Source organism: Tiliqua scincoides, chromosome 1 (genome assembly GCF_035046505.1).
Source record: "Tiliqua scincoides isolate rTilSci1 chromosome 1, rTilSci1.hap2, whole genome shotgun sequence".
Classification (NCBI taxonomy): domain Eukaryota; kingdom Metazoa; phylum Chordata; class Lepidosauria; order Squamata; family Scincidae; genus Tiliqua; species Tiliqua scincoides.
The window spans coordinates 238,639,603-238,665,876 of NC_089821.1; the positions used below are offsets into that span (position 1 = coordinate 238,639,603).

Sequence of the window (26,274 nt, forward strand, 5' to 3'; positions counted from 1 at the left end):
GACAGCAACTGTTACCCTGTACATGCCCAATCTCATCTGATCTTGAAAGCTAAGCAGGGTCAGGCCTGGTTAGTACTTGGATGGGAGACCGCCTGGGAATACTGGGTGCTGTAGCCCTATACCATAGTCTTTCGAGACTGAAGGTTGCCAACCAAAAAGCTCCTTGAATGGGAGCCCCCATTGTGACATTGTTGCATCGATCTGAGGAAAGAGGCCGAGAGTGTAAGATGACCTATTCCTCATCTCTGTTTAGGTTGGCAGAAAAAAAGTACAGTAAAAGGCTGGCAGCTTCTGAGAGAGAGTGTATTCTGCGTGAAGCAGAGACTAGAATTGGATTTTTGAGAGACTGAGATCAGAATGCAAGCTAAGGGCAGAGAGCCAACCAAGAGCTCATGTACCTTTTGGTGTGTAGAGCTCCCTGCTGGGCATGTTTCCTGTTGTGGCTTGTCAAAGTGTTCTGCTATGTACCTCCAGCCAATGCTCAACCTGTATATTTGTAAACAGATATTACAAAGATGTCGTAAGTCATGAGTGATCTCTCCTCTAAAAGAAACCAGAACTGGAAGACAGTTGCTCCCTTGGAACTACTCATCACTTAAGGAACTGGAACAAGAGTGTGTAACAGTCTCCTTAAAGAGGATTTCCTCCACACACTGAGGATTTCCAAACTGAAGACATTTTCTGGCTCAAGGAAACATTTGACTTTGAAAGATGTACCTGTACTCCTTTCAAATTTATTTCCTCACACTAAATAAGTCCTAGCCCCATTGAGATGGAGTTGCTCTAACTCTAGAGTTCCTTTCAGTCAGAAATTCTTCAGCATTATATACTTCAAATCTAACTCTTTACCAACTAGGTTAAAGCTACAAGCACTGCCAGTAGCTCTAACTAACTTCTACTGGAATCCATATAGCCACAGGCAAAAGGTTTGGTGCTTCAAAGAGAAGCTACCAAGTACCAGATGTTGAGCAGGCATCAACTGCAGTTGGTGTAAAAAAAAAAAAAAAGGAACCATTAATCAGTTCCACATTGTGAAAACAATTATGCTGGTGTTTGTAAACACAAGTCACACTATACCCAAATTAAACAGTCCAATGGCTGAAGATATTTTCCTGGCTGGATTTAAAGAGCAAAGGAACTACTTGCATTTAGAAGGCCAAGAAGTATTAAACATATGCCCAAAGTTATCTTTGTTAATGTATCCTATGTGATAAGGGAGCAGGTACTGTAGAAATGAATTGATATGCATATATCTTCCCTAGCACATGAATTAAAGATGACAATAATTACACAATAAAAACATTGTCTCCAAAGGGCACACTATCTAAATACTTAACCAGACAAGCAGCTCCCACATCTCTAATTTAGCCATAGTGGAGGTGTATGTGACTGCCACTGACATGATATCCTGTGTAGAGCTCAACTCAATGCATATTTCCTCCACTGAGTTCACTTTAACTCCCTAGCAAGTGTGCATAGGCTTGCATAGGATCCCACTCTTTTAATTTACATATATGAATCTGTAGCCACCATGCAAGCACCCTAGCCAGAGGCAGCAAGACCAGAATGATATTTGATGCCATTTGGCCAGGATGCTTGCAAGCTGGGTACAGACCTGTTGTGCTATGTGTTACAGCATGGGGAGAGAGGAAACCTGACATGGGAATGACATGGGACTGCATTCATGGCATATTTTGTTTTCTCAGAGAATGTTCATTTCTGCTAATAGGTAAATTATGTATGCTCAGATGTACTCTCATGTTGATAATTAAGGCATTGGATCCAGGCCTGCATGAAATGCCTCTACATGGAGCTGACTGAAATTAGACTGCAGACATCTTCTGTGTGGAGGGTGCCACTTGTCTATCACAAACCAATGTGAGGGAGAAGCACTCTTTGGCAACATGGATGACAACTTGCCAGAGGGGGTCCATTGGAATGGGATGGCGTCCATTAGGGTGACACCATGAATTCTAGGAATGGGTGACACCAACCCTAGTGACGCCACTGGCCCCTTCTTTGTGTGTGCCCCCTTGACTGAAGCAAGGGGACAGTTATGAGAGAAAAAGCCTTCTTGATAGTGATTTCCAGGATGTGGAATTCCCTTCCAAGTAAATTATGATCAGCCCCCTTCCTGGTCACTTCCTTAAACTTTTTTTTTTTTTTAAATTTCAAATGACTTTTGGTGGTGGGAAGTTTTGATAGTTAAGGATGTTAGAGGCCCTACTGGAGTTTTTTTTTCCAATCTACTATTTGTCTTATGCTTTTATTTTAAGTACTGCTTTTCATCTACTGTGGTCTTTAAGTATTATGTATGCTTTATTATGTATGTTTTAATCTTATGCAGTAAACTGCCTTGAGTGCCAGGCTTCAGGCCTAGGAAAAGGCTATACTGATCTTTCCAAACTAGAGAAATAAATAAGAAATCGGGCATCTTCCTTTTAAAGACTGCAGTTCTGAATGTTTCTTACTACTATGGAGCAAGTCCTATTTAGTCCAGTGAGACTTACATTGGACCACAGAGCACATAATTGCAAGAACTGTCTGATTAAAAACAACATGGTTAGGCCTTTTGTTTTTGAAAGGGGATATCCAATCTTCCCAAGCACCATCAGTGGCATGAAAGAGTTCTCGGATGCCAGTATTTGGAAAGGGTATTAGCAAATTAAATCATTTAAGTCAAACTTTCTACTAATCTCTCCCATGCAGGAGTCTCAGGTTTCTCCTACTTAGATCACAAGTTTGAACAGAGACACAGGGAAAAAAAACAAAAGGATTTGGGATTTCAGAAGGCAGGGAAAAACTTTCTCCCAAAAGCCAGTTCCCCCTTTTCCTGTGCTCCCTCACCCTGAGAACCAAAAAGAAAACTCCTTGTTCATGAAAGGGCCTTCCCAAGCAGTTTTTTGTATGCAGTTGTTTCTCATTTTTGCAGTATACAGTACACATATTTCCAGCTTCTACTGGCAGAACTATAATATTTTACGAGCACAAAAGGTGTCGGATTGTGCACAGATACTGTATATTGTTCACAATTGTACTGAACTGGAGAATCCTCAGACCACATACACCCTCCATTTTGAGAAACTTCTACAGTTTGATTTCATTTTCTAATTTATATTTTTAAAAAACCCATAAAAAAATAAAAACCCTAAGCATTGCACTGCACTGTAGAACAATACTATAAGAACATAAAAACTTTTCTGCTAGATCTGACCAAAGATTCACCTGGACTAGCATTCTGTTGACAGCAGCAGCCAGGCAAACATTTCTGGGAACGATTATAATCTGTTATTATTATATAACAAGAACAATAATATAACTATTATTAACTACTATTATTTGGATCCACTGACACTTGGGGGGGGGGGAGTTCTAGCCTCCTGCCAGCACTTGAGCAGCATGCTACTCAATGCACTGCCAGAGCACTCTTCACAGACGGTTTCAACAGTTGCCCCCTGTAGAACGTGCATTCCACTGGCAACAAGGCCTAATAGAATAGCTCTGCAGAAGCTATCCAAGTCTGGATTGTGCCCACGTGGGTGGATCACGCACATTGCAGACCAGTGGTGTAGCTAATGAAAGTGTAGCCCAGTGCCAAGTGCGAAATGATGCCCCGGAAGTGATGCCACTTCAGGAAGTGAAGACACCCAGACTTTTAAAGAAGTGAAAAATGGGGCAGTGGCATAGAAAAGGCATCTGGTACCTGGGGTCAAAGAAGATTTTGTAGCCCCCCCAACCAAATCAAATTTAATTTATTACGTAATAAATGAAAAGTTTTCAGGTTAATTGGCCATAACTTTTTATAGAATGCAGATATTCCAGCATGGTTTCTTTCATTGCATTCAGCATTAAATTACCTTTCCAATTATATATCATATGATGGTATTATTCATACATACTAAGATTTTCACAATTTTGGCCACTAGTGTCAAACTTAGCTTGTTGGCCCCCTATAGCTTGTTACCCAGTGCAATTGCTACCCCCTGTACCCCCTTAGCTATGCCATTGGCAGAGATGAAAAGGGCTGTGTTGCATCTAAGCAGAATCCAAACAGTGAATTCTCAGTACCCTTACTGAGCTACAATTCTAAGGTGTTGGCAACCTTCAGTCTCGAAAGACTATGGTATTGCGCTCTGAAAGGTGGTTCTGGAACAGCATCTAGTGTGGCTGAAAAGGCCGATTCGGGAGTGACAGTCCCTTCCACACCAGGAGCAAGTGCAGTCTGTCCCTGGTCTGTCTCCCTGGCTATGGGCCTTCCTTCTTTGCCTCTTCGCCTCAGACTGTTGGCCAAGTGTCTCTTCAAACTGGGAAAGGCCATGCTGCACAGCCTGCCTCCAAGCGGGCCGCTCAGAGGCCAGGGTTTCCCACCTGTTGAGGTCCACTCCTAAGGCCTTCATATCCCTCTTGCAGATGTCCTTGTATCACAGCTGTGGTCTACCTGTAGGGCGCTTTCCTTGCACGAGTTCTCCATAGAGGAGATCCTTTGGGATCCGGCCATCATCCATTCTCACGACATGACCGAGCCAATGCAGGCGTCTCTGTTTCAGCAGTGCATACATGCTAGGGATTCCAGCTCGTTCCAGGACTGTGTTGTTTGGAACTTTGTCCTGCCAGGTGATGCCGAGGATGCATCGGAGGCAGCACATGTGGAAAGCGTTCAATTTCCTCTCCTATTGTCAGCGAAGAGTCCATGACTCGCTGCAGTACAGAAGTGTACTCAAGACGCAAGCTCTGTAGACCTGGATCTTGGTATGTTCCCTCAGCTTCTTGTTGGACCAGACTCTCTTTGTGAGTCTGGAAAACGTGGTAGCTACTTTACCGATAAGAACATAAGAACATAAGAACAGCCCCACTGGATCAGGCCATAGGCCCATCTAGTCCAGCTTCCTGTATCTCACAGCGGCCCACCAAATGCCCCAGGGAGCACACCAGATAACAAGAGACCTCATCCTGGTGCTCTCCCCTACATCTGGCATTCTGACTTAACCCATTCCTAAAATCAGGAGGTTGCGCATACACATCATGGCTTGTACCCCATAATGGATTTTTCCTCCAGAAACTCATCCAATCCCCTTTTAAAGGCGTCTAGGCTAGACGCCAGCACCACATCCTGTGGCAAGGAGTTCCACAGACCGACCACGCGCTGAGTAAAGAAATATTTTCTTTTGTCTGTCCTAACCCGCCCAACACTCAATTTTAGTGGATGTCCCCTGGTTCTGGTATTATGTGAGAGTGTAAAGAGCATCTCCCTATCCACTCTGTCCATCCCCTGCATAATTTTGTATGTCTCAATCATGTCCCTCCTCAAGCGTCTCTTTTCTAGGCTGAAGAGGCCCAAACGCCGTAGCCTTTCCTCATAAGGAAGGTGCCCCAGCCCCGTAATCATCTTAGTCGCTCTCTTTTGCACCTTTTCCATTTCCACTATGTCTTTTTTGAGATGTGGCGACCAGAACTGGACACAATACTCCAGGTGTGGCCTTACCATAGATTTGTACAACGGCATTATAATACTAACCGTTTTGTTCTCAATACCCTTCCTAATGATCCCAAGCATAGAATTGGCCTTCTTCACTGCTGCCGCACATTGGGTCGACACTTTCATCGACCTGTCCACCACCACCCCAAGATCTCTCTCCTGATCTGTCACAGACAGCTCAGAACCCATCAGCCTATATCTAAAGTTTTGATTTTTTGCCCCAATGTGCATGACTTTACACTTACTGACATTGAAGCGTATCTGCCATTTTGCTGCCCATTCTGCCAGTCTGGAGAGATCCTTCTGGAGCTCCTCACAATCACTTCTGGTCTTTACCACTCGGAAAAGTTTGGTGTCATCTGCAAACTTAGCCACTTCACTGCTCAACCCTGTCTCCAGGTCATTTATGAAGAGGTTGAAAAGCACCGGTCCCAGGACAGATCCTTGGGGCACACCGCTTTTCACCTCTCTCCATTGTGAAAATTGCCCATTGACACCCACTCTCTGCTTCCTGGCCTCCAACCAGTTCTCAATCCAGGAGAGGACCTGTCCTCTAATTCCCTGACTGTGGAGTTTTTTCAGTAGCCTTTGGTGAGGGACCGTGTCAAACGCCTTCTGAAAGTCCAGATATATAATGTCCACGGGTTCTCCCGCATCCACATGCCTGTTGACCTTTTCAAAGAATTCTATAAGGTTTGTGAGGCAAGACTTACCCTTACAGAAGCCATGCTGACTCTCCCTCAGCAAGAGTCCTGATGCGCTTGTTTAGCTCGGTATGTTGCAGCAAGAGTACCGATGCGCTTGTTTAGCTTGGTATCGAGAGAAAGAGTGTCGGAGATCGTTGAGCCAAGGTACACAAAGTCATGGACAATCTCCAGTTCATGCTCAGAGATTGTAATGCAGGGAGGTGAGTCCACATCCTGAACCATGACCTGTGTTTTCTTCAGGCTGATTGTCAGTCCAAAATCTTGGCAGGCCTTGCTAAAGCGATCCATGAGCTGCTGGAGTTCTTTGGCAGAGTGGGTAGTGATAGCTGCATCGTTGGCAAAGAGGAAGTCACACAGACATTTCAGCTGGACTTTGGACTTTGCTCTCAGTCTGGAGAGGTTGAAGAGCTTTCCGTCTGATCTGGTCCGGAGATAGATGCCTTCTGTTGCAGTTCCAAAGGCCTGCTTCAGCAGGACAGCAAAGAAAATCCCAAACAAGGTTGGTGCAAGAACACAGCCCTGCTTCACTCCGCTTCGGATGTCAAAGGGGTCTGATGTGGAGCCATCGAAGACAACAGTGCCCTTCATGTCCTTGTGGAAAGATCTGATGATGCTGAGGAGCCTGGGTTGACATCCAATCTTGGGGAGAATCTTGAAGAGGCCATCTCTGCTGACCAGGTCGAAAGCCTTTGTGAGATCTATGAAGGCTATAAAGAGTGGTTGTCGTTGCTCCCTGCATTTCTCCTGCAGTTGTCTAAGGGAGAATACCATATCAGTGGTGGACCTGTTGGCTCGGAATCCACACTGCGATTCTGGATAGACGCTCTCTGCAAGTACCTGGAGCCTCTTTAGTGCAACTCGGGCAAACAGCTTTCCTACAACGCTAAGGAGAGAGATGCCGCGGTAGTTGTTGCAGTCACCCCTGTCACCTTTGTTCTTGTACAGCGTGATGATGTTTGCATCCCTCATGTCTTGAGGTACTCCACCTTCTCTCCAGCAAAGACAGAGGATTTCATGCAGCTCAGTGATGATGATCTCTTTGCAGCACTTTAGGACTTCAGCAGGGATGCTGTCTTTTCCAGGTGCCTTGCCAAAGGCAAGGGAGTCCAGGGCCACGTGAAGTTCTTCTAGGGTTGGTTCACTGTCAAGCTCCTCCAGCACAGGCAGGCACTCAATGTTGTTCAGCGCTTCTTCGGTGACTACATTTTCTCTGGAATATAGCTCAGAGTAGTGCTGCACCCAGCGTTCCATCTGCTGCGCCCGATCCTGGATGACCTCGCCTGCTGCAGACTTCAGAGGGGCAATTTTCTTCTGTGTTGGACCTAGGGCCTGCTTGATACCATCATACATCCCCTTGACGTTGCCCGTGTCAGCTGCTATCTGTATCTGGGAACACAGCTGGAGCCAGTAGTCGTCAGCACATCTCCTGGCAGCCTGCTGGACTTTGCTGCGAGCAGCTCAGAGGACCTGCAGGTTGCACTCACTGGGACAGGCCTTGTAAGCTGCTTGAGCTCTCCTCTTTTCCTCAATGACTGGTGTCAGCTCCTCAGAGTGGGCTTCAAACCAGTCTGCCGCCTTGTTGGTCTTCTTGCCAAATATGGACAAGGCGGTGTTGTAGACTGTATTCTTGAAATGTTCCCATCTGTTGGATGCATTTGCGTTGGCTGGGCCTGGAAGAGATTCTTCAAGCGCTCGTGCAAATTCCTCCACTTTTCTCTGATCCCGGGTCTTGCTCGTATCAATGCGAGGTCTTCCTTCCTTTTTCGTGTGATACAGTCGCTTTGTTTGCAGTTTCACTCTGCTGCACACCAGGGAGTGTCGCAGGCAGCACTCTGATAACTGCGTGTGATCTTGATGCTGGGAAGGTTGGAGCGTCTGGCGAGGATCAGGTTGAGCTGGTGCCAGTGCTTTGATCTTGGGTGTCTCCAAGAGACTCTATGTTGGGGCTTTGTGTTGAAGAATGTGTTGCTGACACAGAGACCGTGATGACAGCAAAACTCTAGCAGGCGTTGGCCATTTTCGTTCAACCTCCCAGTGCCGAACTGACCTAAGCAAGTGGGCCATGAACTGTTATCAGCACCAACTCTAGCGTTGAAATCGCCAAGGATGAACAATGGCTCTTTTGCAGGGATCTTCTTGATCGTGGTGGCCAGGTCATCATAGAATTTGTCTTTGGCTTCTGCTGGAGACGACAGAGTCAGTGCATAAGCACTGATGAGAGTGATAGGTCCTGCTGATGACTGGAGCTGCAGGGACAAAATTCTTTCACTTCCCACAGTAGGTGGAATGATGGATTTCAGCAGGGTATTTCTGACCGCAAAGCCAACGCCATGTTCCCTGGTTTCGTTTGGTGGTTTTCCCTGCCAGAAAAATGAGAAATTTCTCTCCTTGACAGATCCGGAATCTGGCAGCCTCGTCTCTTGAAGGGCGACAATGTCCATCTGCAGTCTGCTCAGCTCCATGTCGATGACAGCTGTTTTGCGTGCGTCGTCTATTTCTTGCAGGTCACTAGAGAAGCCAGGTGTCATTGTCCTAACGTTCCAGGTGCCCAGCTTTAGGGCAGGAGTTTTCTGCTTTCTGTTGCATGGTGCAGAGTTGTTGATCCGCTTGTCGGTTTTCACCCTAAACCCCACGCACCCCATGAGGTTAACGGACCGTGGCGAGGCAACACCTTACTGACTGGGGACTGCCCAGCTTAAGGCGGGTGGTAGCTGCCCAATGAGATGCAATGATCTCTCCCACCGTCGGAAGCAGCCCCTGGCGTCACGCTCTACGCCAATCGAGCGAAGACTTATAACCGGTAACTGCTGCTTCCTGTGTTGTGCCGATGCCGTATGGCGTCGGCACAACACGCTATACGTGTTATTCAGCATTAAATTACCTTTCCAATTATATATCATATGATGGTATTATTCATACATACTAAGATTTTCACAATTTTGGCCACTAGTGTCAAACTTAGCTTCTTGGCCCCCTATAGCTTGTTACCCAGTGCAATTGCTACCCCCTGTACCCCCTTAGCTATGCCATTGGCAGAGATGAAAAGGGCTGTGTTGCATCTAAGCAGAATCCGAACAGTGAATTCTCAGTACCCTTACTGAGCTACAATTCTAAGGATCTTTGCATGAAGCCACTTCTGTGAAATATGTGTAAAGTGAAATATAAGTTTGTAGTGCAGAAGATCTGCTTTTCTTCTTTCTAAAGGAACAGTAACTGCCTTGCTCTAAGCATCTAAAGTGCCCCTTTTAGGACATTATGAACAGTATACTGTACTAACATTTCTTGCACAGGAAACCTCATTTTTTTTTCCTGGATGGTCTAGGAATAGGAACACAGATATAGCAATCCTGTAACAATCTGAACAAAGCTAAACAGACAACAGAAAACTACATACTTTAGAACAGGGGTGCCCAAACCCCAGTCTGGGGCCATTTGAAGCCTTCAGGGACCTCCAATTCGGCCTGGGAGGAGTCCCCAGTCTCCAATGAGCCTCTGGCCCATTGGAGACTGTGCTGGTCTGATGTGACTGCACACAGCAAGAGGGCCAACTGCTCGACCTCTTGTGCAAGCTGTAGGCCAAGGGCTCCCTTTGCTGCTTGCCGTTTCACATCTGTGAAGCAGCAGTGGCAGCAAAGGAAAGGCTGACCTTGCTTTGTACAAGGCCTTTTACAGGCTTTGAGCTATCATGACACCTTCATTAATTCATATAAGTTCCATCTCTAATATATTCATTTATGAAGATTTATGTAAATTTATTCAAATTTTAAATGTAAATTAATTCTTTTTTCCCTGTCCCCAACACACTGTCAGAGAGATGATGTGGCCCTCCTGTCAAAACGTTTGGACACCCCTGCTTTAGAAACTACATACTTCAGGTAGTTCTTTGGCACCTCTTGCCTATTTTCTCCTAGACTTGGGAGAGAAAATCACACCACTTGGGCACACTGCCTTCCCACGTCATGCCAAAAACGAGATGATAGCATGCTGTACATACAACTCCTCCATGCAGCTGTTCCTTTCTTGACCCACTGGCCTGTTTTGGATTTGTGCGCTATCTTGTTACCAGGAATGCTATGACAGGGATTCCAGATGTTGAATGCAACCCAGACTCTGGAGCTTTTCAAATCACCCCCTCCTTTCCTTTCTTGTAAACTGAAGAAACATGGTAATATGTGCTTCCTGGAGTTTGTTCATAGAGTTAACATGGAACTCAAGCAGTAACAGGATTTGCACTGTAATTGCTACAGGGAGGGACCGGTTGCCAGCTCTGGATTTCAAAAATGCTGGCTCTCTAGATGGAAATGGGGTGGGGGGCACATAGGGGAGTTGAGACAGGAGCAAAAGAGTAGTGAAAGAGAAACCCAAGTAATCTGGCAGTTCTCAATCTGAGCCTGCCAAAAAACTTGAGATAACTGACTCTTCAGTTCCCCCCAAACTGGTCACTGAACACTGGCTGGACTTGTAGTTCTGGCTGGTTGATAATCATATTCAGGATCTTTTTCTGATAATCAGTTTACAGAGCAACAAATGTGAGGTTCTCACTTGGGCATAAGCCCAAGAGAGGGGTTGCCTTCTGCTGCAGGCTTCTTACATCTTCCAGCATTCAAATGGCCAGCACAGCAGTAACTATAGTATAGTGTGTGGAGTGCGGTTCCATCAATATTGTCATGCCCTTGACTTCACTATGATGTCACATCCCCCTCAGGCTGGCACCATTTTTAACTCTGAAAAATGGACTGTGTTGTATTCTTTCATTCTTTAAAATAGTAAAGGATAAGAACTGCACCACTCAAGCCATGGAGCAACTATGTGGCTCTATGCAACACAGTGGCAAAATTCAGCAAAGGATATCACTCCCCTCCCCCTCCCCATCACTATCTCTGAAATGCCCTGCCATTTTGGGAAACTCTTCCTTATTTTTAACATTGTCCAGCCACAGACTTATGTGGTTGGTTGGCAAGGAGTCACAGCAAGGTCAGCAGCTGGGAAGTGTGCAGGCCTGAGAGCAAGCTGACTTGCCTTGCCTGGGCTTGCCTTCAGCTGACAAAAGGAGCACTCAGGGGGAACACCTGGATGAGCAGAGAGGAGGCAGGAAGGGGAGGGGGAAGGCCAGCTGGGGGATAAGCTGCAAAAGAGCTTGTCTTGGTGTGATGAGGTTTGATGCTTGGGAGGAAGGAGCTGAGAGAGGTAAGGAGGCCTTTCTTGCTGGGCTCCACCCCCAGCCTTGGGTAACCTCCTGAATCCCCAAGGTAGAGAAGGAGACAGGGCACCTCAACTGCTTTTCTCCTGCAGCTCTGAGGTGGCACTACAGGTTCTGCTTGGTCCACAGAGGTTTACTGCCCTCAGGAGTGCTCACTCTCAGTGATGTGGGCCTCTTGCTGTGGCACCTCAGGGCTGTAGCAATCTCCACAAGCAGCGGGGCAGCAGCAATGCATCCTTACAAACATGTTTTTCCATGGCTGATCTGTCCTCACATCCAGTGCCCGATGTACATATCTACCTTTCTAACAGAAATAATTGAGGTACAGAACTAAATTACCAGATGCAATGGATTGAAACACGGAAATACTAACTATAGTATCCACTAGGCCTGCAATCCTATACACATTTTCCTGGAAGTAAGCCCCATTGAACTCAGTGAGGTTTATTTCTGAGAAGACCTGCATAGGATTGTGCTGTTGGTCTCATAATCTAATATGTAGCAATACAGCAGCCCAAGTTCCAACTTCTCCTGCCAAAATGGAAATTATCTGTATAAGAACATGATAAACATCTTTTATTATGTAAAATACTGTATTATGATCTTGTATTAGCTAAATTATTAAAAAGAATGGCCACTGGAATGCATTAAATTGTATTGTATTGGTTGGCAACATTCAATCTCGAAAGACTATGGTATAAGCCTACAGCATCTGCTACTCCCAGGTGGTCTCCCATCCAGGTCTGACCAGGTCTACTAACCAGGTCTGTCCCTGCTTAGCTTTCAAGATTAGACAAGATCAGGCATGTGTGGGACTAGCTGTTCACACAATGGATTTTTAAGATTTTTCTCCAAATGGCCAATCATGTGATGGTGGCAATACTTTTCCAAATTACCACTGAAATATCAGTAGTCAAATTGACTTCCCCAAGCCATCTCTTCACTATCTACTTAAAAAAAAAAAAAAAGCTTAACTGAGAATGGAAGAGAGAGGTGATGGGGCAATTTTGCTAATACACTTCCAGATCATTTGGAAGGCCAATACTTTTTTTTTTTTTAGCTGTTTGGAGAGAGTACCTAAAAACCAGTGTAAACAATCATTTTCCCCAAGCATAGTGCATTTTTAGGTTATGTTGCAATTTGGTGTATTTCTAATGGTTGTTCAGAAGAAACTCAATACATTTCAATGGCCATTCCCTGTCATTTGTTGTTTCACACTTACCTATAATCCAAACACATTTGAATTAACTACAGAAGCAATGTTTGGCCACAACATCATATTCATAGCTGACTTTTTTTTTAAAAAAGCATATAATTGAGCACAGAAAGGTGTAACACCAGAATGTGTGAAAAATGAATGAACTGGAAAATGAAATGGAATACTGAATTCAAATAAACAAAGTGATGAAAGGGAATACAGTTTCAAATTGTTTGAAAAAAATCTAAGCAAAACACCTTTCAAAATGGAAAAAAAATAGACTTGGCACGTTCAGGAATCTAATTGAGCATTCTGACCTAAATTCCACAAAATCAGCAGAAGCTTTATAAGGGGACAGAGTGCTTTTGAGAATTGTACAGGCTGAGTCTCAGTACCCACAAGGGTTCCATTCCCAGAAACCTCCCCATAACAAAAATTGGAAATTCATTTAAGTAACAATGTCCCCTTGCTCAGTCATTTAAAAACAGTCTTGCTTACCTTTGTAATGCACAAGAGTGGCAGCAGGCAAGCTCTCTCACTCTCACTCTCTCTCTCTCTCCAGGCGCTTAGAAAGCAACCCCCCCCCTTCACTTCACCAGGAGCTTGGGGAAGAATGCAAAAAGAAGGCAAAGCAGAGGTGGTAATCACTTCTGCTTTGCATTTTCATGTGCTCCAGGGGGAAGGGAGGGGGTCACAGGCCTAGGAGTGAAGACTTTCTAAGTGCCTGGAGAGATAGAGATTGCCTGACTGCTGCCAGCTTTCCCCCATTACAATGGTATGCAAGGCTGTTTTTAAAAGGGATGCTTTTCCTTTAGTTTCTCATTGAGATAAAACTGCAGATGGAAAAAAATTCATGGATAATTAGGTTATACCCCTACCCGTATATTCAGGAGTGCAGTCCCCTTGTCTTTTGAAAAGGGAAGCAGTTAATCAGGCCACAATATAAGTGATGACATTATGAAAGGAAAGCCCTGATTATGAAATGGGAAAATGAGGCAGAAACTTGGAATTGTGCAAAGAAGGAAAAGGAACACTGGGCATAAACTGAAAAACCAGGAAACTAAACAAATGAGTAGAAATGTCGACAAAATACTAAAATGCTAGATTGTGCAGCTTAACAGTTTATACAGAGTGATACATCTTATTCTTTCATTATTACTCTGTGTCTTATGGGGATACATGATAAAAATTTGATGGTTGAAAGAGTGAGGAAGCAGGTGTTTTGGAGAGAAGCTTTGTTGCGAGAGCTTCATGTGCAGCAGTGGAGATCAATAGCATATTGCTTCCCTGTCAAGCTCTGCTTTATATTGTTCAGGACTAACGGTTCTGTGTGTATTCATAAAGCACCTCCTTTTTGAAGTAAATCTTAGAGTTTGTTGTTAATAATACAAACAGTATGTTCCGAGCACATTGTCAGGTAGCCAAAGAACAAAGTGCTATAGACTAAAAAGCATAACAGTCTCCTTAAAAACATAACCTTTTACTGAGGGAAGGGAAATGGCAAGTATTTCTAAAGCAGCTCATGTCCTCATATTCCATGACAATGTTTGACTTATCTCCAATAACTTGTCATTTTGTTCAGCGGCAACATTTTGTTGGGTAAATCTCACCATTCTAGAGCAGGAACTCTAAATGTGCTGCCAAAAGCCACAATTCTACAAAAGAATGAGAGATGCTGCACAGACCAGAGCCTGGTCTGAAGGTGCATGATGTGGTAACTTTGCTGAAGCTAAGTAGGTCTGTTCCTGAGTGGAAGACAGCCTATGAACCCAATCAACACTGCCTTGAGTTTAATTGCAGATGAAAAGTAGGATATAAATATGACAAATAGATTAACAATTGGAAATATACCACAGGTATGCATGCTAGTTCCCTACCTCCTTTCCTAGTTTGCCTAGCCCTTGTTTACTGGCCAGCTGTGGTTAGCATTAACCAGGATTGTCTCTAAACCATAGTTTGCTTTGTGGATTCAGTTTGATCAAGGTTTAGAGACAATCCTGGTTTCCTTATTTGGATGTCATAGCAAAGTATAGTTAGATAAACCACAAAAGCAGTCCGCGTGCAAGAAGGGAGGAAGGAGGGGAAAGGATTGAATATGGTATGTTCCCAGACATAGTCTTGAGGATTGCTGATGTTCCATTTGAATGGAACTTGTAGCTGATCCACAGAATTGTTTCAGAATTTTAAATGAAGTCCACACCACCTTTTCTGCTGCTCATTCCTTGTTTTTCTTCTCTTTTCAAGCTACTTCACTAGGTGCTGTTTATGTTCACCTTTTACCTGGCTGCTAGAGTACTCAAATTTTTTTCCCTTTTATTGAGAAACCATTTGATAATGGTCAATGCATGTTCCTCATAACATTTTGGACACTGCACTGCGGTCAATCAAACCGCTACCCCATTTCTGGGCAGACTTGAATATCCATTTAGAAATGGCCATGTGTTTTTGAGAGAAGCCACGACATATGAAGTATTGCTGCTTCTATTTAAGCTACAACTGCCCTGACAGCCTTGAAGCAAAGTATACCATGGATGTATATTATGGGAGTAGAGAGTTGTTTATTTGGTTCACAGTCCAATCCTATGGGCTGGGTCCACTGTCGGAACTAATGCTCTGGCAACAGAACATGATTTATGTCATCATAAGTACTGTTCCAATGATGTGTGTTGCTGCACACTTCTGGGCCACCATCAGAGAGGATGAGCGGCATCCCACTTGTGGCAGTGGCTAGGAGAAGCTCTGCTAGTTCCGGTATGTTGGCGGAGAGGGTGTTCCTTGGGTGGGGGAGGAAGTTGCTGGGTAGAGTGGAAGAGGATGTGAGGCATGTCAGAGGTGGGAGGGGCTGTATCCCAACACAAGCAACGTATGCCAGGATGCTGTTGCCCCCCAAGCCTCCAACAGGCTTCCTTTCTCTCCTTGGATTTGCGTCAGTTATATTGCTTGTGCAGGTCTGATAATTGGGAAAAAGGACTTTTTCCAGGAATAGGTTTTCTTGAGGTCATCTAGAGCAAGATCCTGGGAAAAAGCTGGCAATCCCATAGGGCAGATCACTTTCAAATTGTCTAATGATAGTGATGGTAACCTTTGACCTTGACGAAAGGCAGCATTTCTGACCTCCCGTAAGTAATGCAGCCACTTACTTTCTGATTTTATCAGGGTATCATAATTGGCAGTGAGGACAAAGCAAACACTTACCCACTGAGCTTTACTGAACTAGCTGAATTTGTTTTAACCAACAGATTTCATTAAAAAAAAATGTTCAGGCAAGATGGATGAGAAGTGAAGGCCTGAGTGGCTTATAAAACCAGTTAATAGAACAAAGAGCTTTCAACTTGTACATATGCTTTGAATCCAACTTGTGTTCAGCAGTGGAGAAATCATTAGCATCTGCAATTTATTAGTCAACCCTGGTCATATCATGTGGGGTCTCTGTCCTGTTCATACTAGATAGGTTTTTATGTACCAAAATTGACAGTCACTGTCATTGACACCACTTAGAAGCGAGGACAAGGAGTATCAGGAGGGAGTAAGTTCTGTAGCTTAGTACTTGGATGGGAGACCGCCTAGGAATACTGGGTGCTGTAGGCTTATACCATAGTCTTTCGAGACGGAAGGTTGCCAACCAAGTTCTGTAGCTGCACTCTACAGAGCCATTTCCTGGTGTGGAGCTCATGGTTGCACTTCTTCACCAATTCCGCACCACCCATGACTTATTTATTTCTATAATGTAATTTATAACCTGCCTTTCTACAGTTGAACAGTACTGAAGATGCTAACAACTCAAAACAATGCAACAGAAATCACAGATATATAGGATTAACACATTACATAGTACATCACTTGTAGCCCAGAAACATAGCCCAGAAACAGCTGATTTTAAAAGTCTTCTTTAAAAGCTGAATAACCTATGTAAAAAGCATGATAGAATGAGACAGACTTGAAACTGAAAGTCAGGCAGCAGTGACGAATGCTGTACTTCCTTGTGGGGGGGGGGGAGGATTCCATAGATTGGGTGCCACTACAGAGAAAGCCCTCCTCTTTCCCACTCATTGTGTATCTCACAGCAGAAAAAAGGACTTTGGAAGTTGGGGGCAGATTCATACAGAAGGTGGCAGTTCCAGAGGTAGGCTGATTCCAGATCATTTGGGGACCTAAGTGTTCTCAGAATCCACACTCTGGCATGCCCCAGATGCTGAACTCCAGACACTGTCTGTAATCGCTATGATTGAGGAAGTTTTTACCTGCCACTTGAGCTTGGGATATGGCTCTAGGAGAGATCCTGCTCAAGACAAAGGGGGTGTGATCAGAGGACTTAGACTACAATCCTTTCCACACTTTCCTGGGAGTAAGCCCCATTGACTATAATTGAACTTACTTCTGAGTAGACATGCATAGGATTGGGCTGTTAGTTTTCTGTTGCTGGTTTCATTCCTCATGTAATAGATTAGATACCTGAAAGGAAAATACTGAGATAGCAGCCAAGAACTGGCTGGATTCTACTCCAAAAGCAGTTTTCAGGGTAATTACACCCAGCATTGCTGTTTCAGTGATATTCAAGAATTCTTCTATCCAGGAGCAGCCCACCTGCTACCCAAAATGGTGGCAAATTCCTTCATCCCCCTATCAGTGCATGGACCAGCACACTCATAAAGCCCTCACCCCCTGAATACCCACATCAATATCCTGCACCAGTACACACCTCACCATTCTTGTTGTTCATCTCTATGATTCTGTGTCTGCTCTGCTGGACTCTCTAGAATATGGCTACATTCTGAACCTAAGGTCCAGACCCAAAGCCTTATAAATGAAACCAGAGTTTCATAGCACTGAGGATGCTAAAGACACTACAGGCCTGATAATCAAGAATATTAACAAATAGTCTCTTTAAAATAACGAAAATCTGGCAGCCACATGTATGCATTTTGGCAGTCTTGTAGAATGCATAACATGAAAGATGACTGTATTTCACTCCAGCTGTCCCCACTTAGTTGGTGCTATAGAAAACAATATTCTTTGTGTTTATCTAAACACACATTATTTATTTAGGAGAAAATGTTTAATATTGTTATGCACTCCCTGCTTTCAAGAGGTTAGAAATTGCAGGGGCAGAAGTTCCAGGGGCACCTTGAAACTAAATTACAAAGTTTAGTTTCTTTGAAGGAGGGAAGATTGGAGAATAATGGTGTCTTTGTAAGAGTTGCTTTATTTACCCTCCTTATTCAGCTGCCTAAATTTAGCCACCTTGGGCATTATTATTATTTAGCCACATTGGGCATTTCTCTTATGATAGGAAAAGCGGGGTATAAATATTTCGAATAAATAAATTAATAAATTTACAAATACACAAGCAAAGCATAAAGGAAGCACATACATTCGTATAAGTAGATGGCACAGGGCCCAATCCTATCCAATTTTCCAGTGCTGGTGCAGCTGTGCCCATGGGGTGTGCACTGTATCCTGTGGTGGAGAGGCAGTTACAGAGGCCTCCTCAAGGTGTGGAAATATTTGTTCCCTTACCTTGAGGCTGCATTGGGGCTGCACTGGGGCTGGAAATTTGGATAGGATTGGTCCCATAGTCACTAATTCTGCATCAGGCAGCTTCAAAGATTCTCTCTCCTATTGCAGGAACATTAGCATGCTTTTGTTAAAGGCTCTGACCAGAGATTTTTCACTTGAACTGACATGTTCAAGTCAGTCAAACTCACAGCAATGCTGAACCAAGCTCTTCCCACGCAGTGCATGGATATGGCATAAGAAAGGACCATAATTTGCAGAAGGCCTGGTTCAATTTCTGGCACCTCCAGTTGGCTTCGAAAGATCTCTGACTGAAACCTTGGAGAGCTTGCCAGTCTGTTACCAGAAGAGCTCTTGTAAGATACATGTAACATGTAAACATCATGAAAATCATGTACAGGAACCCCATGTGAAAGCTAGTGGCATATCAATGTAATTTGGTGGTGACTGAGGCAAAAGTTAAGGTGCGCCAAAGTTTACTGAAAAGTGCCCATGAATAAAAAATGGAATTTGAACTGGGACTTGCTATGCTAACACACATTTATGTGAGTGGTACTTGCTATGCTAACACACTCACATTTTAAACAATACAAGGGGAATTAAATCACTTATATGCAGCTCTAATGGAGCCCTAATCACTAATGGAGCCCTAAGGAAAGCAATTAGAAAGAAGCAAGAGGAGAGGAGAAAGAACAGAGCAAAGGGGCGATGTGGTGGGAGAAGGGTCATAGGCAGTCCCTTAGTTGGGCTTCCTAAAGGAACCTGGGGAGAAAAAGGAAGGTTTTTGTGATACGGGGAAGGAAGAAAGAGGGGAGAACTCTAGAGGTGATAGTAGAGAGGAAAGGGGCGGTGTACAGGTGGTTTGAACCACTGCTAAAGGCTGTGGCTGGAAATCTCTCTATAGCCTGAATCAAGGATTACAGGTAAAAAGTTAGCCTAAGAACAGGCCATGAAAGCACTTCATTCACTTGAGGGGAGGGAACCAGTCTTTCCCATTGAACAAACTCTCTTGACTAATGCACTGAGGCCTTTGGAGGAGACCCTCCCCCCAAATGAAAATGCCTATTTTCAGAAGATCTAAGGGATCTGATGGGTGGGAGGGGAGGACTGGGCCCAGGAGGGGGGCGGAGATGGGAAGGGGGTGGAGATGATGGCAGCCTATGCACCAAATCCTAACCTCCCTCCTGGCCTGGGCAGACTGACACGGACCTCCTCAGGTCTGCCCCTGCTCAAAAATGAGGAGACCCATTGGTGCAGAGGTTGTGTTACCCAGTGTAAGGGAGCAAATGTTCCCTACACCAAGGAGACTCCCAGCACTAGCCTGGTGCCCATTGGATACAAGGGTAGCCATTTTGGTGCTGCTGGAGCCCTGGAGCACTGTTGGGTTTAGGATTGGGCTGTCTGTCTGCAGTCCCATACACACTTTCCTGGGAGTAAGTCCCACTGAACACAATAGAACATACTTTTGAGTAGACATGCCTAGGATTGCACTGTTATTCTCACATAAACATGCATAGGATTGTGTTTCATCACACCAATTATTCTGAAAGAAAAAGGGTTCAAGCGGTTACTGTCTGTCATTATTTCTATCACAGGGTTAAAGCTATATTTTTATCCTGCCCTCCTCGCAAGAAATTCAGGAACGCCTGCACAGGCACCCTACTCTCAGCTTATCATTTAACAGCTCTCTCGGTCACCTCATAACCCTGTCAGGAGGGCTGGGTGGAATGATTATAGTGATTGGCTCAGCGTCATTGTCCTTCTTCTGCGCTTCATGGCCTTGGCCCTCCAGATTCTGGTCCAGCACTCTGTCCACTAGTTCCCGGAGATTAATTCCATGCAGGGACATGCGGTGGGTGAGGATGCAGGTGAGGCAGAGCCTCCACACTGAAGTTCTTCAAAAAGCGCCACCATGTGTGAGGTGTGAGTGCTTCCACACCTTACACCTGGCAGCACTTTTTGAAGGACTCCGGTGGGGAGACTCTGCCTCACCTGCCCCCCTGCTTTGCACATGGGTTGTGTGTGCTTGCACACCTCACACGTGGCAGCGCTTGCACACCTCTGGCAGGGAGGCTCTGCCTCACCTGCCCCCCCCCCCCGCTTTGCACACGGGTTGTTGGACACCTCACATGTGGCAGCGCTTGCACACCTCTGGCAGGGAGGCTCTGCCTCACCTGCCCCCTGCTTCGCACATGGGTTGTGTGTGCTTGCACACCTCACACGTGGCGGTGCTTTTCAAAGGACTCCGGTGGGGAGGCTTTGCCTCGCCTGCCTCCTCACCCAGCGCACGTCCCTGATTCCATGGGACCCTGAGAGGGAGCTCTCTCTTGTGTTCCCCAAGCTCCCTGGATGCTGTGGAGTGCTTTCAACTGGGTGGGCTGACAGGCAGTAATTCAATGAGTAAAGCCTCTCCCTGGAACAGCTGCACCTGCTGAAGGTCTTCGCGCCACAGGGCTGTTCAAAGGAGGGGCGCCCCGCCAGGAAGGGGGGAAGGGTAGTAGCAGCACCACGGTGCCGTTGCCATGGCAACGGGGTTGCCACCGACTACAAAGCGGCGCTTGGGAAACTCCCGCCGCGAGGCTGCTGACGTCGGCTTCTGACCCTGGAAGGACCAGGGACGCGGCGCCTTGGAGACGGTTGCCTGGTAACGGGACGCCGCGCCGAGGCCTGTCGGCTGACTGCTCATCCCTTCCCGGGGCGGCCATGGATGCCGAGACGCTGCCCTACGCGCTGGACCTGGTGGCTGGCAGCGGCGTGGTCCTGAGCCCGGAGAGGCGGGCGGCTCTGCGCACCTCGCTGCTGCTGGTGCGCCGCGACTACCGCTTCGAGCAAGTCCGCCTCTGGGGCCGCATCCAGGGCATCCGCGGGGCCTACTACGTCGCCGAGGGCCTGGGGCCGGACAGGATCGGGCCCAGAAGCCGCCTGTACAGGCGAGTGGTCCTCTCCGCCGGTGGAAGGAGAGGGGTCGCAGCACCCCCGCCCCTCCCGGGCCTCTGCACCTTCCGCAGCCGCCTGGCAGGCAGAAATTCCACAGGGGCAGTGCTCCTGACTGAAGGGAGACCCGATCTGTGGGACTTCTGCTTGCTGGGCTGCCATTAAAGGCACAGGAGTCTTGCCAGAAAGACAAAGCGAACGACCCAGGTGGTGGTAAGGACCTGGGCGAGGAGAGAAGCAATGAGTACAGTGATGGGCAATGAGTGAGCCCTGCTGCCAGAGGGCTCAGTTGCAGGGCTCTCCCTTGATGTTGCAACCACTGTGCCGTGGCACACTGCTGTGCCACGAATGGTCTGCAGGTGTGCTGCGGGAGTTTGGGGGAGCGTCATTGATTGGTAGGGCCATTGGGGGTGTGAGCCCCCACCCACCCACAGCATGGTGTGCCTTGTCAATTGTCAAAAATCTGATGGTGTGTCTTGACTGCTTTAGTACCTTGTCGGTGTATGGTGAGACAAAAAAAGTTGAAAATCACTGCATTTAATTGATTGGATTAATTGCCATTTGAAAAAAATAATAATTCTAAAGAAAGCTAGCATAATAAATAATAATTTGTATACAGGGGGAGCTCTGTATCCACTGATTTGGTATCCACTGATTTGACTCACCGCTGATCCCAAGGCCCACCTTTAATTGCCTTGTTACAAGGGAAAAAGCACCAAAATCCAATTTCCTGCCTTTATGTTGTTAAGTCATTTCTGCTCAATTCTGCATATACATATGAAACAGTTGTTAAATGTGAATACCTGTGGACTGGGCAAAAATGGGTTAAATAATTATAATTCATTCAATTAGGTTCCATTATTCACCCCATCTAATGCTTGAATACAGTATAGCAGTGGTTCTCAGATATTTAGTGCCAGGACCCACTTTTTTAGAATGAGACTCTGTCATGACCCACCAGAAGTGATCTTATGACTGGAAGTGACATCACCAGGCAGGAAAATTTTTAACAATCCTAGGCTGCAATCCTGCCCACACTTACCCAGGAGTAAGTCCCATTTACTGTCATTGTTAAAAGTATATACTGTACATAGTAGCCTGTTAAAAGTACAGAGCCATAACATTTCCCCAGATGCAGTCACATACCATGGTAGCATACCATGGTAGCATTAAGTCTACTATATTAAAATAAAATATTGAAATGAATGGGGACCCACCTGAAGTTGGCTCGCGACCCACCTAGTGGGTCCCAACCCACAGTTTGAGAAACACTGCAGTATAGTATCTATATACCAATGCATTATAGGGTAATAATGGAGGAGCAAGAAACCTGGGAGTGTTTAAAGCTGTTTCCATGATTTGGTATCCACTGATTTTTTTATCCACTGGGGGTTCCAGAACAGAACCCCAGTGGATAACGAGGCATGACCTGTACTGAACTACCTTTCTCACAGATTCTCACAACACATTTGAGAGTCTTACAGACTCAAGGTGGTTCACATAGGCAGGCTATACCAGACTTATCTTTATTTCAAATGAGTTTTTACAATAACTGTAAAAATTACATAAAATAGTAAAATAATTACAGTATCTTGTTTTCTAATGATACATTTCTGAAGAGACATTCTCTCTTTCCCATGTGGGAGGGGAATACTTCTTCACAAGTTGTCTTTAAGCACCTTCATGACTATGGATTATTAGATGCATCGGGCGCATAAAGTGGTATTCTGGCAGATGTGTAAACATAAACTGTTTTCCTTTGTTGGCAAGCAAATATATACATGGGGATTGAGGGGAAAAATGTAAATACTGGGGCTGAATTAACATGAAATGCATTTGGATCTATTGTGAATTTTTTTTTTTTCTTCAAAACAGTGGCATAGCTGATATGCGTAGTCCAGTGCCGAGCTCAAAATGATGCCCAAAGTGATATTACACCCGGGCTTTTAAAAAAGTGAAAATGGGAAAAATCCACCTCCTCCCCACAGCACTCACCACCCACTTACTCTGCCACCTCCCCCCCCCCCCAGGCTCCCCCAATATTAACACCTCATTAGTTCCCTGCTGTATCACCTAATTGGCTCTCGGAACAATCAGGGCACAATACTGACCTGTTTCTGGGCTGGCACAAGTCCCTTGCACCAGTCTGGGAGGGTTGCAAACCTGCCATAAAGCACATTTATGCCTCCCTTTGTTGTGGGGAGGCCGGTGCAAGGGCACACACTGGCCTCTCTGCGACTATGCAGGCCCTGGGCTGGCTGAGTTCTTCCAGGCTGGCGTGGGGGTTGGGGGAAGATAGGGAGGACGGGGAGGAGGCATTCTTGAGGGTAGGTGGGCAGGCCAATTTTGTCCACTAGTGTCAAGCTCAGGTTGTTGCCCCCCTAAAGCTTGTTGCCTGGTGTAATTGCTGCCCCCTGCACTCTGTTAGCTACACCACTGCCTCAAAACCCATGTACATTATATAGTGGTCAATCAACTGTGAATCACATTTCATACATCTGATGAGATGGGCTTTAGTTCACAAAAATCTATGTTACAATAAATGTACTCTGGCTCCCTGAGTTATGAATGTCCAAGTTATGGATGGCTGCATCCTTTCGTGGTGCTTTTGCATAGGCGTGATAGTGCTGGGCTGGCAAGAATCTGATGTTTCGATCTATGGACATTTCAGCTTATGTACAGACCCCTGGAACTTAGCCTGTATGTATGTAGGGGACTGATAGAACAATTCATATCTGAGCTTAAGCTGGCACAGGACCCCCGCTCACAGCCTCCAAATGTTGCACCAGCTCCCGAAGGTCAGATCCAGTGCTGGAGAGGGTGAGTTTGAGCTGGCTGAGGCAGGGAAATGCAGGGGTGGGAGAGGGCGGCGGAAGGGCGTTATGGAGGCAAGGAGGGAGCATTTTTGGGCAGGGGAAGGATAGTTCAAGAGGTGGATTGGGCCTGGGATGGGCCAAATCCTGACCCCCCCCCCATTCTCAGCCTGATTAGCCTTACACAGAGTGCTCAAATTCATACCAGTTAAATTGCTGGTGCATATCTGAGTAGCCGCATGGATACAGCACAGGCCACTCAGCCTGGTCATTTCAGCACAAGTTAGAATTTGCGCCCTGAATGTGTTGGTCTTTAAGGTATATTAGAAATAATTTCAAAACTTAAAAACCTATTAATGAACTTTGATTAATCAGGATCACTCTTTTGCAGATTAGTGTATTTTAATCAGTTAATCTTACTCTATCTGTGGCAAAGTCTAATGGCAGAATTCACAATTAGATATGAAAGCCATAGAACCTGGGCTCTGCCAAGTCCATCTAAAGTGTGTGTATGTGTGATTTAAAGTGCTGTGTATAGGAGGGATGGCAGAGGTGAACCGTCCTCCTGCCCATGCTTTTCCACTCCAAACTGGTTTTTAAAAAACCTTTTTTCCCTCCTGTTCAGGTTTACTTCTGGTTATGAAACCCTAATGGGATACAAATGTTATGGTTTGGTTTATTTGTTTAAAAATAAAGTTATTTTAGGTATGGTTGTTTGGTTTATTTTTTTTAAATAAAGTTATTTTAGGTGAAGGGGAAAGCGTGTAGAGAGAGGGTTCACCTTACTCCCCCCCCCCATTGCAATAACTCCCTAGGCTTTGTAGGGATCTGTCTTGGTTAAACATACAGGTGTGCCACTGTCATGTTTAGTTCAGCCCTCAGATTCAGAAGGACAGACTGGGGCCATCCTGTCTTTTCTAGCCATTTTGGTGGCTCTTTTATTTTTTTTAACCTCACATTGTGGTATCATAAGAAGACAGTAGTTTTTCATCTCTTTATGCTGTGGAGTGTGTCTGCTTGTCACCTGTTTGGTTGGTAGTTTTTCTGAGACCAAAACTCAGTTTTTCTACTGAGGAAAACTAATGAGTTTTTCAGTAGACGTTATATCTGATTTTTTTCCCCGCAATACAAAATTCCCTTTGTCACATTTGTGTGGTTGACAGCTTGAACTGTGTGGATTGGAGCCTCCTGCCAATTCCAACTGAGGAAATGGTTATAGCTACTACTGGACTAAAGGGACGGTTCCAAGGTGACCCATCCTACGAATATGAAAACCTGGAGAGGAAAGATGAAGTTGGCAAGCCATATGAAGAAGAAGCTGGGGTAAATCCATTGGTGCTCCTGTTGGATCTTGTCACCTAATTGCTCACAAGTTATTTGGTAATATCCTTGTACTTATTGAGGTAACACACTTGTGACTCAGGTACGGACTACTAGCCATGGATTGAGGACCAAAATCTCCGTTTTAGCTGTGGATTTAGACACTTTTTTCTCAGTTTTCATGGGATTTTCTTGTTTTCCATGGGATTAAAGTTGGTGTACTTTCAGGGTGTGAGGATGAATAAGATAAGTACAGAGATTAATTTAATCAACTTCCACTCTATGGATTTAGAAAATAATGGACAAATTTTGTTGTCCAAAGATGTTTAAACATAAGAAGATAAGAACAGCCCCACTGGATCAGGCCATAGGCCCATCTAGTCCAGCTTCCTGTATCTCACAGCGGTCCACCAAATGTCCCAGGGAGCACACCAGATAACAAGAGACCTTATCCTGGTGCCCTCTCTTGCATCTGGCATTCTGACATAACCCATTTCTAAAATCAGGAGGTTGCGCATACACATCATGGCTTTTACCCCGTAATGGATTTTTCCTCCAGAAACTTGTCCAATCCCCTTTTAAAGGCGTCTAGGTTTGTTAAACCCTGCTTTACAGAATTGCCAAGGGAGCTCTGTAAGGTAAGCAAGTGTGGGAAGGGGCTTGGGGGCAGGCTCCTACTTTCTAGGACTCCCTTGGTGCTAGCACTGCTGTTCGCCTTTCTGTCCTTGGGCAGAAAAGATCACTCTAGGAAGGGAGAATTCCTCAGGAAGTGAATTCCACTGTGTTTCACTTCCTGAGGAACTCCCCATTCCGAGAGCATCCTGCTTGAGCAGGGGTTTCCAAACAACGGCCCATAAAATTTTATCTGGCCTGTAGCAACATTTTTTTTCTTTTTTGGTCACAGCATTTGCTAAACGTTTGACATTTTTACTCATTATATATCATTTTTCAGTTTAAGCACGACATCGTTTCTTTGTAATTGTCACATTTCTCTTTTGTTCTGAATCACATCATGCTGTTTACAAAAAAGATCCAAGTAAACTTATTCATTCATTTAAATTTCATTCATTTATAAAACTGATTTTTTTTTGGCTTGTGAAAATATGTAAAAT

The 26,274-nt window shown here is 45.2% G+C and overlaps 1 protein-coding gene and 1 pseudogene across 2 annotated transcripts in view; both read left to right on the forward strand.

The window, feature by feature from the left end:
* Nucleotides 1-117, forward strand: LOC136637034 (5S ribosomal RNA; annotated as a pseudogene).
* A 20,681-nt stretch (nucleotides 118-20,798) lies between these two features.
* Nucleotides 20,799-26,274, forward strand: part of RSPH9 (radial spoke head component 9) — a 27,640-nt gene continuing 22,164 nt past the window's right edge. For both annotated transcript variants that reach the window (XM_066611574.1, XM_066611575.1), the window contains exons 1-2: nucleotides 20,799-21,025; nucleotides 25,006-25,165. In XM_066611574.1, the coding sequence (XP_066467671.1) occupies nucleotides 20,799-21,025; nucleotides 25,006-25,165 (387 nt within the window). The remainder of the gene's footprint in view (nucleotides 21,026-25,005; nucleotides 25,166-26,274) is intronic.